At 43.9% G+C, this 16298-nt stretch overlaps 1 protein-coding gene across 1 annotated transcript in view; it reads right to left on the reverse strand.

Annotated features, from left to right (window-relative positions):
* Window positions 1-15311, reverse strand: part of cadps2 (Ca++-dependent secretion activator 2) — a 159033-nt gene extending 143722 nt beyond the window's left edge. The window contains 1 exon segment of the mRNA XM_080760671.1: window positions 14967-15311. Within this exon segment, the coding sequence (XP_080616797.1) occupies window positions 14967-15281 (315 nt within the window). The 5' untranslated portion in view covers window positions 15282-15311.
* Window positions 15312-16298: the final 987 nt, after the last annotated feature.

Below are 16298 nucleotides of genomic sequence, written 5' to 3' on the forward strand. Positions count from 1 at the left end.
TCTAGTGAGCCTGACTGTATAAATTAACAGTACAGTAAAGAACTTGGGGGTCATTATTGATTCTGAATTTAATTTTAATTCACACATTAATCATGTTACCAAGATTGCTTTTTTTCACCTTAGAAATATTGCACGAATCAGAGCCTATATTTTTCATTGGACGATGCAAAAACGCTAATCCACGCCTTTGTTTTTTCTCGGCTTGATTACTGCAATGCACTTTTTTCTGGACTGCCTAAGAAAACAACTGACAGATTAAAACTTGTCCAAAATGCAGCAGCCAGAGATTTAACTAGAACTAAGATGAGAGAACATATTACTCCAGTTTTGGCTTCACTGCACTGGCTTCCGGCTGTTTTTTAGGATTGATTTTAAAATTATTTTACTTGTTTATAAAGCTCTCAATGGTCTCGCACCTTCCTACCTACATGACTGCCTTCCTAAATATGTCCCAAACGTACCGCCCCCCTAAGGTCTTCCACTGCTGGCCTGCTCGCTTTGCCTAAAAAAATGGCAACTAAAAAATACGGGGAAGCAGCGTTTTGCTTCTACAGGCCGACGGCGGCGTGGCACAAACTCCCACTGTACCTTCGACAGGCAGCCTCTGTAGACATTTTTTAATCACAGCTCAAGACCCACTTCTACACTCTTGCTTTTAATTGATCTTTAAATTTTTTGTTCATGTCCTCACTGTATTGCATTACTGCTCTTGTTTTTTAATGTTTATGCCTTGCTTTTCTTTTCTTTCTTTTCTCCATTGCTCTGTAAAGCACTTCAGAGCACTAAAGCACGCTTTTGTCATGAAAGGTGCTATACAAATAAAGTTGTATTATTATAATTATTATCCTGAATTAGGACTACTATCATTGGCATTCACATATGATATACTCACCTTTTTTATCATTATCTAGCTGACCATTTAATTGCACAAAATAATTTGATCACTTTGGAAATGAACTACCGGTATAACATCTCTGGGTTTGACATACTACACTGATGAAGACAGCATGTTAGCATAACGATGAAGACATTGATGAAAACCTTTCGCTGTGGCGAGTTGGAAAACTGGCGAGTTCTCCGGATACCGTTATTAACTGGTCTAACGTTGAAACAACGTCATTTCAACAGCTATATATATAGACAGTCTCTCTATATATACACGCTTAAAAACCAGCTACTCAACGTCTATTCCAAGTTAAGCCTATATACCGCAAAAGACTAAAGAAAAATAAAACGTTTTAGACCAGTTATAACCAGTTTTTAGACGGATGTCTAATGTTGTAATGTTGTGTTTTTTCCTAAAGATGCATGCTTAGATCAGCTTTGGTTGCACAAACGTGTTCACCAGCCTATTTTTTTATTTTTTATGTTTTGTTGTTTCTGATGTCTTTGATGATAACCATACATGTATTAACCACCTTCAACATGGCATCCCTATCTTGCCACATGTCAAATAAGCCAATATCTTCAAACATGTTCTACACCCCCCCCCCCCCCCCACACACACACACACACACACAACTGTATATTGCCATGTTACCGTGACGTTTGCTTATATCTTTTCCTCCTCAGTCTTTGTAGTTCTGTGCAAACTGCCCATTTAATTCCTATGACAACCAGAGCTCACATGAAGGCGTTAATCAAAGGCATGCCATTCAGTGGAGGAGTCAACAAGTCTGTGCTGCTTGAAGACGCCGATGCCTCATATCAAACATGCACATGGTTTTGCCGTGTGGTGCGCAGAAACCTTGTATGTCCAAAACGCATCCTTTTTGAGTGGGTGCCTAACCGCTCCTATATGCAGCTATGTGTGTCTGTGTCTATGAAGTACTATGTACACTTTCTGCAATGGTACTGTTGAGCAGCCGTGCGCGAACGAGCGCGCGCACACACACACACACACACACACACACACACACACACACACACACACACTATAGTAGGGCTTGTACAGTACAGTACGAGTAGTACAGTACAGTAACTGTGCAGGATAGTATGTATGAGTACAGTATGATTACAGTCGAGTAGTCTGTACAGTCTGTCCACTCCAAGGAACAGCGATGTGGATCCCTATGTTTCCATGTCCACTTGAGTACGGAACAGTACGAGTAGTACAGTACAGTATGACTGAGTAGTAGAGTACAGTACAGTACACAAGGAGATGTATACAGCAGCTGCATGTCTCTCAGCGCAGTGACATTCTAATAATAATAATAATAATAATACATTTTATTTATAAGGCGCCTTTCAAGGCACTCAAGGTCGCCGTACAGGTTAAAACAGTACAAGTTAAAAGCAGAACAGTTAAAAGCAGAACAAAAAAAAACACAGCTTGCAGCAGACAGGTCATGCAGGGTCATAGGCCTGCCTAAACAGATGGGTTTTGAGGTGGGTTTGGAAAGTGGTGATAGATTCTGTGATTATTTGCCATAATCGTGTTAAAAATGTATCATTTTCAGCTAAACGCAACGAGACCGAGTATTGGGGGGCGCGTGGGCTAGGTCAGGAGGTAACAGGGAGTGCACGCCACGGCCAAGAACGTTTGGGGACCGCTGCAGTACAGTATACTGTAGTTGCACCGCTCAGTTCACACAGGTGTGATTTTTATTATAATTTGAACCCGTTCAAATCAGCGAAAGCGTGCACTAGTCCAGGTAGGGAATGAGGCATTGGAACGTCTCGGGATCCCCCCCCCCCCCCCAGGAGGAAGTCACTAATGTTTGCTCTATAGTCTGGAGAGGGAAGTCTGGAGCTCTCTGGTGGAGCTGTCGCCCCCCCGCGACCCGACTACGGATAAGCGGTTGAAGATGGATGGATGAATGGATCCGTGTTTAGCAATGGTTAGGCCAACACCAGCGATGGGATGTGGTCGGAACCGGTTCCTATATATACACACACACACACAAATCGGACAATTTTAACTAAAATCTATGCTTCTGCAGGGTCCCTGGAGCTAAATATTTAGAGATGTGGGCGATAGGGGTGACAAAAACTAAAACTCTCCATGAAGTCAAGGCTTCGTGGGGTGTGTAATTGATAGAAAACGAGTACTTGCTTGAATGGTTTAAAAACATTTTAAAAAGCAGTGCATTTATTTGCACTACTTCAGATACAAGGTGTCTGCCCCGACAGCATATACACAACTAACGCTGGCTAATTGGAAAGTGTGTTCTGTAACATGGTGTGTCACCATCAATACATGTCAAGGTCTATTCATAGCTTGGAGCATACATGCAGTATGCCATACATACTGTTACGGTCTTCATGTTTACATTTCCAGCAGGCTATATGCACACTGCCTCTGTATTAGTCATTAAATCATTACACTTAACCTTAGTAATTGAGTCTGTAAGTCAAGGATGTTTGAATCCATCGTTTCATGAATCAGTCTTTTTCCCCAGGTACCATTTTTCTCCCAGACTTTTCAAATCAATCTGTGCTTTAGCCACTACTGCTACAGTAAATGTTTTCACCGAGCATAGTCGCAGTCGAGACGCTGCTACGGAAACGCAAATGCGGGTAAATGTAATCTTTAATTGGTGTGTAGGTCACCCAGATGAAAATCACTTGTGATGAAGTAGCTCACCTCATATTGTATTTAAAGACCTAGTGAAATGACCGATACGTTTTTCACAATTTTAGACCATTTCATTCCAGAGTCATCGTATACAATGGTTGCCAAAACCATGGGAAAATTAAACATTCTGTGTATTTTTAAATCAAAGGTCCATAAAAATCAAATTTTAATTACTTCCTTTGAATGAAAACGTGATGCGTGATGATGTACAGAGCGTCACATGAATAAAAAAAATCACACCTGTGTGAACCGAGTGGTGCAACTTCTCTCTCTCTCTCTGCGCCCCTTACTGGTACTCATTATATGCTCATAGTCACATAGGTGAACACGGACAAAGCTGTTCCTTGGAGTGGTTGCACCACTCAAAAATGTCTGTGTTCGTTGTGTGTGTGCCCGAGACTCTCGCGATCTGGACACACTGAAGAATCACACATGTTTGTTCACCGCAATCAGGCAATAAAGATCTGAAAGTTACGTTTGAGAAACGTATATATACGGTATGACAACAGCGAACATTGCTACGAAACATGAAGGACCTGGCTACTCGATCTGCTTCTCTCTCTGTCTCCTCTGCCGTTACCGTTACTGCCTTTTCCACGTTCAGCTGTATGTAGCTCCGCTCCCGGCAATTTGTGAGCCCACCACAGCCGCTTTTGCAACGCAGTGAGGTCATCTTAAAAGACACCAGCAAAAAGCATGGGCTCTTAAGCAGGAACGCACGAGGCAAGCGGTGTTATTTTTATACAGAACGTGCCAGGCGAGTAGGTGATGTCCCCATGTAAACAATGCCTGACATTAGCATCTCTGTGGCCGAGGGTCGTTTTATTTATTTAGCGAATGCAAAGTCCTTAAGCCTCCTGGTCTGCTGTATGGAGGGTGATTAATCCTCCTTCCAGTCCTTTGGAGAGGACAAACTTCTATGATGTTTGCTCCTCACCACACGCACACAGTGGGCTTGGGCTACTGCCCCATTTGTGAAGGCTGGCCAAGCAGTCCAGTCCTGAATCTATTGAGCGTAGACCACTGTCTTGGGAGGGTGGTGCCAGGGACCTGTTGGTTGGGGTCTGACACCAGGTGTTTGTTTGGGACCTCGTTAGACTGGTGGGGATGGACAACAACAACAACGATGATGCAACAACGGACCGCATGGCAGCCCAGTATGTATTGCTGTCGGGGGAGGGTCAGGGGTTACTTTTGTTCAAATCAAACGGCACAGCTGGCCATTTCAAACGGCACACTAAAGTGCCGCGTCACACAGGTTGGGGATCACTGGCCTAGCAGACCAATTCAACTTATCTCCGTCTACCTGCTCATTTCCATCAATATGGAAATGTGCTAGAGTTACTTCCATTTTTAAAAGTGGTGACCCATCCGACCCTAACAACTATCGCCAGAATTCACACAAAACTTATCCATAATCAGCTCTCACAGTATCTGAGTCTCTTCAACAACCTATCCCCAGTCCAATCAGGTTTTAGACCACACTTTTCCACCACTACAGCTTTGTTAAATATCCACTAACGACGTACTGCTATTCTCTAGCAAAGGCCTCTTTACTGGAGCTATTTTTATTTATCTCTCTAAAGCTTTTGATGTCGTTGACCACTAGCTACTGCTTGATAAGCTCTATGCAATTGGTTTACAGCAAAATGCTCTCCTCTGGTTTAATGCATATACCTTCATAGTAGGCGTCAATGTGTTGCCTTGCAAGGTACTCAATCTGACTACCTAATTGTTGAGAAAGGTGTCCCACAAGGTTCAACCTTGGACCCACTCCTTGTTTCTATTTTCATTAATGATTTACCCGACACCTGCCTACACATAGTCAAGTTCAACTCTATGCCGAGGACACCGTTATTTATTTTTCTGGCCCTGACATAATGCAAATTCAATCATCTTTACAATCAGACTTTAACCGGGTTCAGAACTGGCTCCATAATAACAAGCTGCTTCTGAATAAAGGGAGGTCCTGTAGCATGGTGTTTGGTACACGCCACAGTCCAGCGAGCTCTCTTTAAGTACGCATGCAGTTCTCAAATGGCACTCGGCTTGAGAAAGTTGACACATTCAAATAGTGTGTGGCTCGACCCAGAGCTTACCTTCAAGCCACATATAGACTACATTGTTTAGCCCATTTTGACCCGACGTCGATTCTACAAAATGTCTTCTAAATCACGACAGTTTTCTGAAAAACCTAGTTTCTATGTACGGTATGTCAGTCGCTCTCAAACATTTTCACGTCAAGGACCCCCAAAAATATATGTAATTGGCCGCCGACTGAAAGAATATATTCATAGATTTGCGCCACATTTTCACGATTTAAAAAAAAAATAGCAGACCTACAAGCTCGTAGCGCGGCACTCGGTGCCGCGCTATGAGCTTGTAGATCTGCTATTTTTCAATAGCTAAAGCATAAAATAATGCTTAAAACACCAACAGGGGTTCCCGCCCAGAATGGGTTAAAAAAAGAAAAAAAAACATATGGTTGCCTGAGCTCAGTCTGCCGTTCAATTAACTGCTTTTAATTTCCTATCCTTCATTCCTTTGATTAACAGCTGACAATGTGGTGGGTGGGAGAGGCTGAGCAAGCTGTCTGTGTATTTAATGTATGTACATATCTGTATATTGTCTGTATCCGTGTACTGTACGTTTTATGTACCTTGTTCGTGTGTTACGGGTCCCCCTCGGAAATGAGATGCTGCATCTCAACAGGGCTATCTCTTGATTCCCTTCAATAAAATCTGAAGTTGAATCTTTTCAAACATTTTGGACAAAATAGACAATTTTATATCAAGGTGCCCAGATGTCCCTAGTGCCCACCTATCCTGTTACTGTTAAAACATGCATTAAATATCAAAAGAAAAAGACCTTTTCATAGTACAAATAAACAAAACCGCCACAAATGTAGTCTACTTCGACTACGTCCATACTTCGAACTACTTTCAGAATAATGTAGCCTTCAAATAGTTTTCATAGCTGGGTAGAACAGGGATTTGGAGTGCAGTTCATCCATCACAAACTATCCGAGTTATGATTGGATGTGACAGTTTGACAGAAACCAAAAAGTTGAAGAGTCAATCACCATCTGTCAAGCACAGGGCCTGGCCCCCCTGAGCGTAGGCGCCGATTGGCACTTTTAGTTTTTTTTGCAAAACGCCCACCCAGCGTTAAGGGGCCAGACCGGTCTGCAGAAGACACATGGTGGTGTGAATCCACACGGCCGGGATGTTTGAAGCTACTAGCAAAACAGCCCTTTGGGGAAGGTTCAAGTATTGCAATCAGGAGAAATATTTTTCTTACAACAGCTGCACTAAGCCATCGTCAGACAATATGTAGCACTTGTTTTCACTGCCTTTGAAAGATTTTTTTTCCCCACTAAATAAGGAAGACCGTGACCAAAGTTGTCTTTGTGCATTCATTTGCTTTGACAACAAGAAAACCAAACACTAGTTGATATAATAATATAAGCCCTACGGTTTTCACCACTAACACACAATAGAGGAGCGGTGTGGTTCTCAAAGTGGGGACCCCCACTGGCCCTTGAGAGGGTTCCAGGGGGTCCCCCAGCTATACATAATTGAACCAAATGGAGACCTACAGGTAACTGTAACTCTGAGAGTGTGCAAAATGGTTCCATCTCGTTATGGGGTTCCTAAAAAGGTCCCAGCATATCATCAACCAAATGAGGAAGGAAGGAAGGAAGGAAGGAAGGAAGGAAGGAGACAGACAGACAGACAGACAGACAGACAGACAGACAGACAGACAGACAGACAGACAGACAGACAGACAGACAGACAGACAGACAGACAGACAGACAATCTCTCTTGTACACACTACTGTAGCTGCAACAAGATGTGTTTGATGGAAATAGAAACAACATAGAAATAGGAGGCGAGCGGCATAACAAAATGCCAGAAGGGAATGAATAAACATCAGGCAAATATTACGAGAAAACATAACAAAGGACACAGTGAGGCTACACAGCAAAAGGTTTAGCAGACGCTCTTAATCCAGAGGGATTTACAGTAAGCAAGGAAAATGCGAAGTAGTACATCAAATGCATGGAAATAGTCATCTGGGATCATACTGTATAGGTAAACCAAGAACCTATCATCAGTCAAAACAGTACTGTACAACGTAAAAAAAGAATATGACCTGTCTACAGTAATCTCTCAAGAACAGATTCCGAGCTGCACCACTGAATCTGTCGGTAGGGGCATTCAGAATGTGTGTACATTGGGGATTACTGGAATTAAAACATATGCAGAACAAACAGGACAATATCCTGCTACTGTATACCCACATTCTATTGGGTGGCGCGCCCCCAGAGCCAAATGCAAAGGAAACAAACAAACCAATGGGTTTCCCAGATTGGTCTACAGAAATATGCCATCTAAATTACATTGTATCCTTTTTGCATAAGCCTGCAAGGTCGTCAAGGCTATATTATGGCAGGTTCTATAAGGGCTAAGGTGGAATCTGAAGAGGTGAGTCTTCAGATGATGGTGGAATTGGGAGTGAGTCTGCATAGTTCTAACTGTTCGGGAGGGGTTGTAGGGTCGGATCAGGCTTTTAAGATAATGGCGGTGCCATAATGCCTTTGGTTGCTTTGTAGGCCTACATCATGTGTTTTGTACTCTGGGAGCGGAGAGGACAGACGGACGGACGGACATGTGAACATTTTGGCTGGTTGAAGACCAAGCGTGCTACAGCATTCTGTATCCTTTGAAAAACTTGTTTTCCTGAATCATTTGGAGGGGATTAAGGGCGCATGCCAGCATATTGCTTAGAGAAGGAGCAAATGGAGTATCCAGTTGGCATTGTGTGGTGTGTGTGTGTGTGTGTGTGTGTGTGTGTGGGGCCAGGCCAGCATTCATTTACTAGGCCTGGCTTCCAAGATACTCAATTAAGGGACCACGTAACCTGTCTAAGAAGCATCAGAGGGAGCTCCACTGAATGGACATGACAGTTGCAGATACTCTGCACATTAGTTTCACACGTTTCATTCCCTAGAGTCTGGAGCAGATACCAGCTGCTATGCTCGTTCACCTCGTTTTGAAATCTCACGTTCATAATCCATTTAGTTTATGTAGATACGTTGCTGTCTCTCTGCCCCCCTCTCCCCCTTCTCTTCTCTAGAAACAATCCAAACAATGGAGCTTGCACAAAAACAAATTCCACCCACCTGTGATGTTTCTGATTGTTTCTGCAATGAACAGTGCGTTATCGGGAGCAGCTGTGCTTTACCTTCTGAGACACAACAAGGATTTACTTTATAGACCCTGGGATTCATCCTCGCCTGGCTGCACATTAACACAGGGTTTGCCCAGATCGCGTCAAACGAGAGAGAGAGGCCTAATCAATGCGAGAGCATGTAGAGAATGGACTCTGCCAACAAGGTGTCCAAAAATAGCCCTGTTCATCGACACGCATCAGGCATGCAATTGCCTGTGCAATAACAAGCACAGATGGTTGAAAAAAATAATAACAAAAAATAATATTAAATACCAAATACCACAAGCTGGTTTCCAGCCCGACAGAGGCGAAAAGTTGAGAAACAAAAACAACGCTAACAATCTGTTAATGGATATTTCTCTTTCCAGAAGTTTCTTCCTCCGTCAGGTCCTGTGAACCCAAAAAATAATTAGACGCCATGCAAACATTAACCCATTCTGAACGGGAACCCATTTTGGTGTTGGCATCATGTTATGCTTTAGCTATTGAAAAATAGCAGATCTACAAGCTCATAGCGCGCCACTCGCTTGTAGGTCTGCTATTTTTGAAAAATCGAAGAACGACTGACATTTTTAGAATCTGATCTCAGGTCAGAATGGGTTAATCAGACCAGTGTGTGTCCAGTGGAAACCTCATATGAATCTGATCTCAGGTCAGAATGGGTTAACTACCGATATACTAATGGTGGCTTCACTGACGCATCAGCCTGAATGTTATGAGCATAACTAATGCACAATGTTGTGGAGAGAGAGGGACAGGAGGTTCAATACTACCTCATTAAACGGTATAAATAAACCAAGAAATACAAATAAAAATGAAGCCGAACTGACATTTTGCTGGGTTGGGCTCACAGTGTAGAATGTGCAAGTATATTCTCAGTGATTATTTAAATTCAAGTCCCACAGAACAGTTATTTATTTCATTTAAAATTAAATGAATATATGGTTATTGCAATATAGGGGGGGCTGCAGCTCAGTGCTACTTGGGGGGGGGGGGGGGGGGGGGTCCTTGGCTGATATAAAGCCTCGAGCGGTCGTACTCGACGCTGCCCTGTTCGCAATGGTGGATAAAGTACTAAAATGTTTTACTTAGGTAAAAGTATCAATACTGCATGCACAATGTAGAAACACTACCAAAAGTAAAAGTACTCAGACCCTCATTTATCAATGGAGTGTAAAATGTGCCTCAAATCAGTCGGTTTTGGAGTACACTTACGTCGGCACGACATTTATGAAGTGATCCCAAACAGCTGATCCTTCCTTAATCTCGTTCCTTAGTTGATAAATGTGCCGGCTGAAATCAATCTGGCACGCCCTATGAAATCAAGCCTCGCCCTCGTTTTTGCGACATGAACAACTGCAATACGACCAAACAACGTATATGCCCTAACCCCCCCCCCCCCCCCACACACACACACACACACACACACACACACACACACACACACACACACACACACACACACACACACACACACACACACACACACACACACACACACACACACACACACACACACACACACACACACACACACACACACACACACACACACACACACGCACACGCACACGCAACTTGCAAGCCCAACTCAATGCAGTGTCTTGTATCTTAAATAAATAAAGTCAAGATATACCGGTATTTGAACGAACACCTGCCTGAATTAATAAAGCTGTAGCGCATAAACATAATTACCCCGTTTCCCTCTCACCTCGCTTGCCTTGCGGTCATGTCCACGCACGCACGCACGCACGCACGCACGCAGGCACCTCAAGGCTACATGACACATCACAGTTGCATCGCCATGAATGGAATTTCGTAGGCTATAGGTCTATATTAAGTTCACCCATTCGTGCGCAGTGCACGTTAAAGGAGTCATGTAGGTATAGGCGAAGGCGATCAGTGAGACTGCGCACTGCTGTGATAAGTGCTGTGGGTGTGAGATGAGTGATGCCTGCATGAAAGATATAGCATGTCAAGGGCAGTCATAATCAACGTGTATGGAGTGATTGAGGAATGAATCATAAACAGAAATCAGGAAACGATCTCGCAAAATTAAGCACTCAGCCTATCTGACCCCGCCAGATAACCAGATCTGCCTTTTATCTGAAGAATGACTGTCAAAGCACTTATTTAAATGGTTGAATGATTAAGCCCCTATATAGCCTACAAATAGGCAAGCTGTCATTGTTACTTGGAAATAAAGACAATTTATGCCTTAACCCATTCTGAACGGGAACCCATTTTGGTGTTGGCATCATGTCGTGCTTTAGCTATTGAAAAATAGCAGATCTGCAAGCTCATAGCGCGCCACCGAGTGGCGCGCTACGAGCTTGTAGGTCTGCTATTTTTGAAAAATCGAAGAACGACTGACATTTTTAGAATCTGATCTCAGGTCAGAATGGGTTCATCGGACCAGTGTGTGTCCAGTGGAAACCTCGTATGAATCTGATCTCAGGTCAGAATGGGTTAATATCACAGGGATTATAGGCGTCTGATGTCACGCTGTGCTCCCGAATCACCTCGCACATCAAGTCGCACATTATGCGCTGCACATAGGCTATGTTTAACAAGGCCAGTAAAGCACTGTTTGATTAAGCATAAACTTGTAACATTGAAAACATGCTATATTGTTTTTAATTGCGCGGTTTTATTTGCTTGTAAAGTTGGAAATCTCCTACCAATGTCATATCATGACACAAAGACACATCGTTGATGTATTCCTTAACTTTTTTACATGTAGCCCATATGGGGTGCGCACGCTTTTCCAACACACCGAAGATCCGAAGCGGGGGGACATGCGATGCGATGTGAAAAAGCGATGGTCCGACATGCGCTGCTCCCGTGCTTGCGGTTAGGGTTAGGTTAGGATTGAGGTTTCGGATCAATAGTATGTCGGAACTAAAGCCTGCAGCCAATGCAGTTTGATTTTAACATTTTAGGAGTGAATACATATCTTTAGATGTTTGTGACAGCCTGTCAGCTGGTCAAACAATGTTGCTCCGCTTTTGCACGACAGAAAAACAGGTGAGGACAAAGCCTATACGACAGCTCCCGACCTGACGTGATATTTGGCCGGGCGTACGTTTAAGTTCAAGGTCATGCGGGAATAATACATGCCGAGAATTGCGGTGATTCCGGTGTACACCCATATTTGGGCGTACGCCGCGTTGATAAATGAGGGCCTCAATCTGCAGATTTCACAAGTGGAAAAAAACATTTAAAATAATCTTTTGAAAATAGCTATCTACTAGCTTGTAGATCTGCAAATGGCCGAAATATACACAGTATATACTGTACTATATAGGTCTAAAGTGGTTTGTGTGTTTTGTAATAAAAATATAAAAATAAACATATACCAAGTAACTAGTAAATCAAGTTTTCATATAATTGTAGTGGAGTAAAAGTACAATATCTTCCTCTGAGATGTAGTGCAGTAGAAGTGAAAGTATTGAAAATTGTAAATACTGAAGAAAGTAAAAGAAATACATTTAAAAATAAGTACTTGGTTAATTTCCACCACTGCCCTGTTCACTGCCCCTTAGGCAGGTCTGAGGGGGGTCTGCAGCAACTCCTAAGATGCTCTCTGGCCTTTGGTTAAGAACACAAGTGGTTGGTTATGGTAAGGGCTAAAGAACCTACAGTATACAATCCAGCAACGAGCTACTGTAGCAGATCTTCCATGATGCTAAGGTGGTGTTGATGTTGCTTCTGGTTTTGCCTGTAAGTCTCACTAACCGTGACTGCTGCATGTAACCACTGATTATAATCAGTGTAGTTTACTGTATGTGTCTTTGGGTCATAAATAAATCAGACCAAAAGAATCCCAAGAAAGCTTTCAAGAGAATAGCTCTCATGGCCAAAGAGAGGAAAATGAATTTCGTTCCCACGTCATGGGCACTACTATTTCAATGATTGTTTTGCATATATATACCCTTCTGAACTTTGGGTTAAAAGTTCTCCTCATAATATCCTGCATTATTTTGTCACGAGCCAGAAATATATAAAAGTATATAAAAGTGTTTAAGTGCACGGAAATCTTGTGCTGCTGTTAAATTGCTTGTAAAATGTGTTCTATTGATTTTGGCAACACAGAAACTCTCTCAAATGTAGGTATTGGTTCGAAACGTTAGTCTTTGTATACTTTTAGCACCTAATAAAAGGCTCTAAATGTCCGTGCTGCTCCAGTCTCTTCTGCTTGCAACTTATGCAACTCATGTCCTTGCACCTGTGAAGCACCGGATCAGCCGATCCAGGCTTGAGGCGCGTTGGTAGACTGCCTTTGTTGGTATTGGTTCCTTAGTATACACTAAACTCAGTTGAATTTAGACCATGAAATGTAGCATATTTGTTAAATAAATCACTTCATCTTAAGTGAGAGGCACTCAGCAAAATGAATACATACACATAGTAAACTTAGCCAAAAGGTTATATTTCATTATATAAAACATGTCACACTGTGCAATGACATGTATAGAAGAGAAAATGGCTGAAAACCTATCAAAATAGTACCAGGAATAATGCAAAAAATGGACAAGACTAATACATAAATGCACTAAAAGGTCAGAATTATTACAACATATGGTATGAAACATACCACAGTGCCAGCACCGTGTCTTCAACACGTCTCCGCCGTTTATGTCCGTAATCCATCCCTCACTTCAGTCTAATGCACATCCCATATACAACAACATAACCACACTATCAATATATCAATATAGTCCGTTGTCTCGGCCCACAAACAGCATTCCGGAGTCCTATGTCATTGGGTTCACGTGGCACGCGGGCCGGCACAGGTGCATGATGGGAAACGGAGTTATCTTTTACATTTATAATAAGAGTCTGTTGTCTCACGCATATACGCCCCTGAAACCTCACGCAATGGGTCACAAAGAAAGAGTGAGAGAGAGAGAGAGAGGGAGAAGAGAGAGAGAGAGAGAGAGTGTGAGAGAGAGAGAGAGAGAGAGAGGGAGAGAGAATCGTGTGGCCTAAAAGTCTGGGGTCTTTTTTTTAGAAGTTAAATGGATCAATGTACAGACGTTCGCTTCAGCAGGAGATTCCTTAGTACAGTACAGTACACACACACACACACACACACACAGTCCGAAGAAAGAGAAAAGAAAGAGGACAACAAGAACTCAGTCACACCGTCAGTCAGTCACAACATGAGGGAGTAGTAGAGGCTAAACACATACTGTACGCACAACTTACGGAAGAAGTTGTGCGTATGAACCTCTACTGTTCTCTAATGTCCTCTACAGTGACCTTTTTTTAAAGTCCCTGGGGGGGGGGGGGGGGGGGGGGTCATTACTGTGCTAGACTGCTGGATCTGGGAGATTGGTGTAAAAGTTCCACAATATGCTGTAGGGAGGTGCAAGACTGTTACAGGCTTTGAACACAAACAAGATCATCTTAAATGTCACTCTGCACTTCACTTGTGGCCAGTGAGATGGGGGACTGCCCATACGTCCAACGCCCCCCACCCTAGGGACTTCCCACACCAAAGCTTTCTGATATTATGAACAATAATGCCATCACACGGCTAGCACTCTCAATATCACGTGACACTGATCATCCCCTGTATCGCTTTCTTCAACCTCATGCCATCAGGACAAAGACACAGAACCTTACCATGGAAAAAGGTTCGTTTCAGTAGGAGCTTTGTCCCCTCAGCCATCGCGGCATTAAACAAACTGCCCCGCCGATAGGATGGTTTCTGTACACAGTGGGGAACTCATGTTTTTTTGTATTGTCTTGGTGTTGTGTTTTTCTGTACTATGTGCTGTTTTTGTTGTTGGTGTTGAACAGACCTGTGAAGATGAATATCCTTCGGGACAATAAAGATTATTATTATTATTATTATTATTATTAACGTCCAACCTACGTGGCTGGCTAAGACCGAGGTTAGGGTTGGGTATAGCGTTAGTAATGTGGTCAGGGTGGTCAGTCACAATTTAGGCATTTAGTAGACGCTCTTAAGCCCCAACCACACCAAAGGGTCACAATGCAACTCCAAAACGGTTGCAAGGAGTCAAGTTAACGCTAAAACCGCCTTGACCCTTTGGTGTGGTTTTGGGGCCATTGGAACTCCCACGCGTTGAATCAGGGGTGGTGGGAGCGACTGAGAACTTTGAATCCACAACACGAAGCTCACCTGACAGGCGTTGTACAGCAGCTGGTGCTCAAACTTCTTGATGCCCAGGATCAGCTGGAACATCTGGTAGAGCTGCTCCTTGCTGAGGATCAGCTCCGACACGCTCGGGTGCATCCTCTGGGGCTGCTGGCTGCGCCGCTGCTGCTGCGTGTCCTCCTCCCCCCTGTAGATGGCGTCGTACTTGGCGATCCAGGAGCTCAGCACCGTCTCCTTGCTGAGGCCGTCGATCTCGGGCAGGCTGCGCACGCGCCGCTCAATGTTCTTCTTGAAGACGTCGCGGAAGTCGCTGGCCGAGCAGCCGCCGCCCGCCACCATCCGGGACACCCGCTCGCTCTTCAGGAAGCCCTGTGAGGACACATATATATACGCGTGGTGAGAGGAGAACAGTGTTGAAGCCCTGAGGACAGGACGGACACACATATATGTACGCATGGTGAGAGGAGAACGGTGTTGAAGCCCTGAGGACGGGACTGACACACATATATGTACGCATGGTGAGAGGAGAACGGTGTTGAAGCCCTGAGGACGGGACGGACACATATATATGTACGCATGGTGAGAGGAGAACAGTGTTGAAGCCCTGAGGACACATATATATGTACGCATGGTGAGAGGAGAACGGTGTTGAAGCCCTGAGGACGGGACTGACACATATATATGTACGCGTGGTGAGAGGAGAACAGTGTTGAAGCCCTGAGGACACATATATATGTACGCATGGTGAGAGGAGAACAGTGTTGAAGCCCTGAGGACACATATATATGTACGCATGGTGAGAGGAGAACAGTGTTGAAGCCCTGAGGACGGGACGGACACATATATATGTACGCGTGGTGAGAGGAGAACAGTGTTGAAGCCCTGAGGACGGGACTGACACATATATATGTACGCATGGTGAGAGGAGAACAGTGTTGAAGCCCTGAGGACGGGACGGACACATATATATATACGCGTGGTGAGAGGAGAACAGTGTTGAAGCCCTGAGGACGGGACGGACACATATGTATACGCGTGGTGAGAGGAGAACAGTGTTGAAGCCCTGAGGTCGGGACTGACACATATATATGTACGCGTGGTGAGAGGAGAACAGTGTTGAAGCCCTGAGGACGGGACTGACACATATATATATACGCGTGGTGAGAGGAGAACAGTGTTGAAGCCCTGAGGACGGGACGGACACATATATATATACGCGTGGTGAGAGGAGAACAGTGTTGAAGCCCTGAGGACGGGACGGACACATATGTATACGCATGGTGAGAGGAGAACAGTGTTGAAGCCCTGAGGACGGGACGGACACATATATATATACGCGTGGTGAGAGGAGAACAG

This window comes from Protomyctophum bolini (genome assembly GCF_963924005.1).
Source record: "Protomyctophum bolini genome assembly, chromosome: 4".
NCBI lineage: Eukaryota > Metazoa > Chordata > Actinopteri > Myctophiformes > Myctophidae > Protomyctophum > Protomyctophum bolini.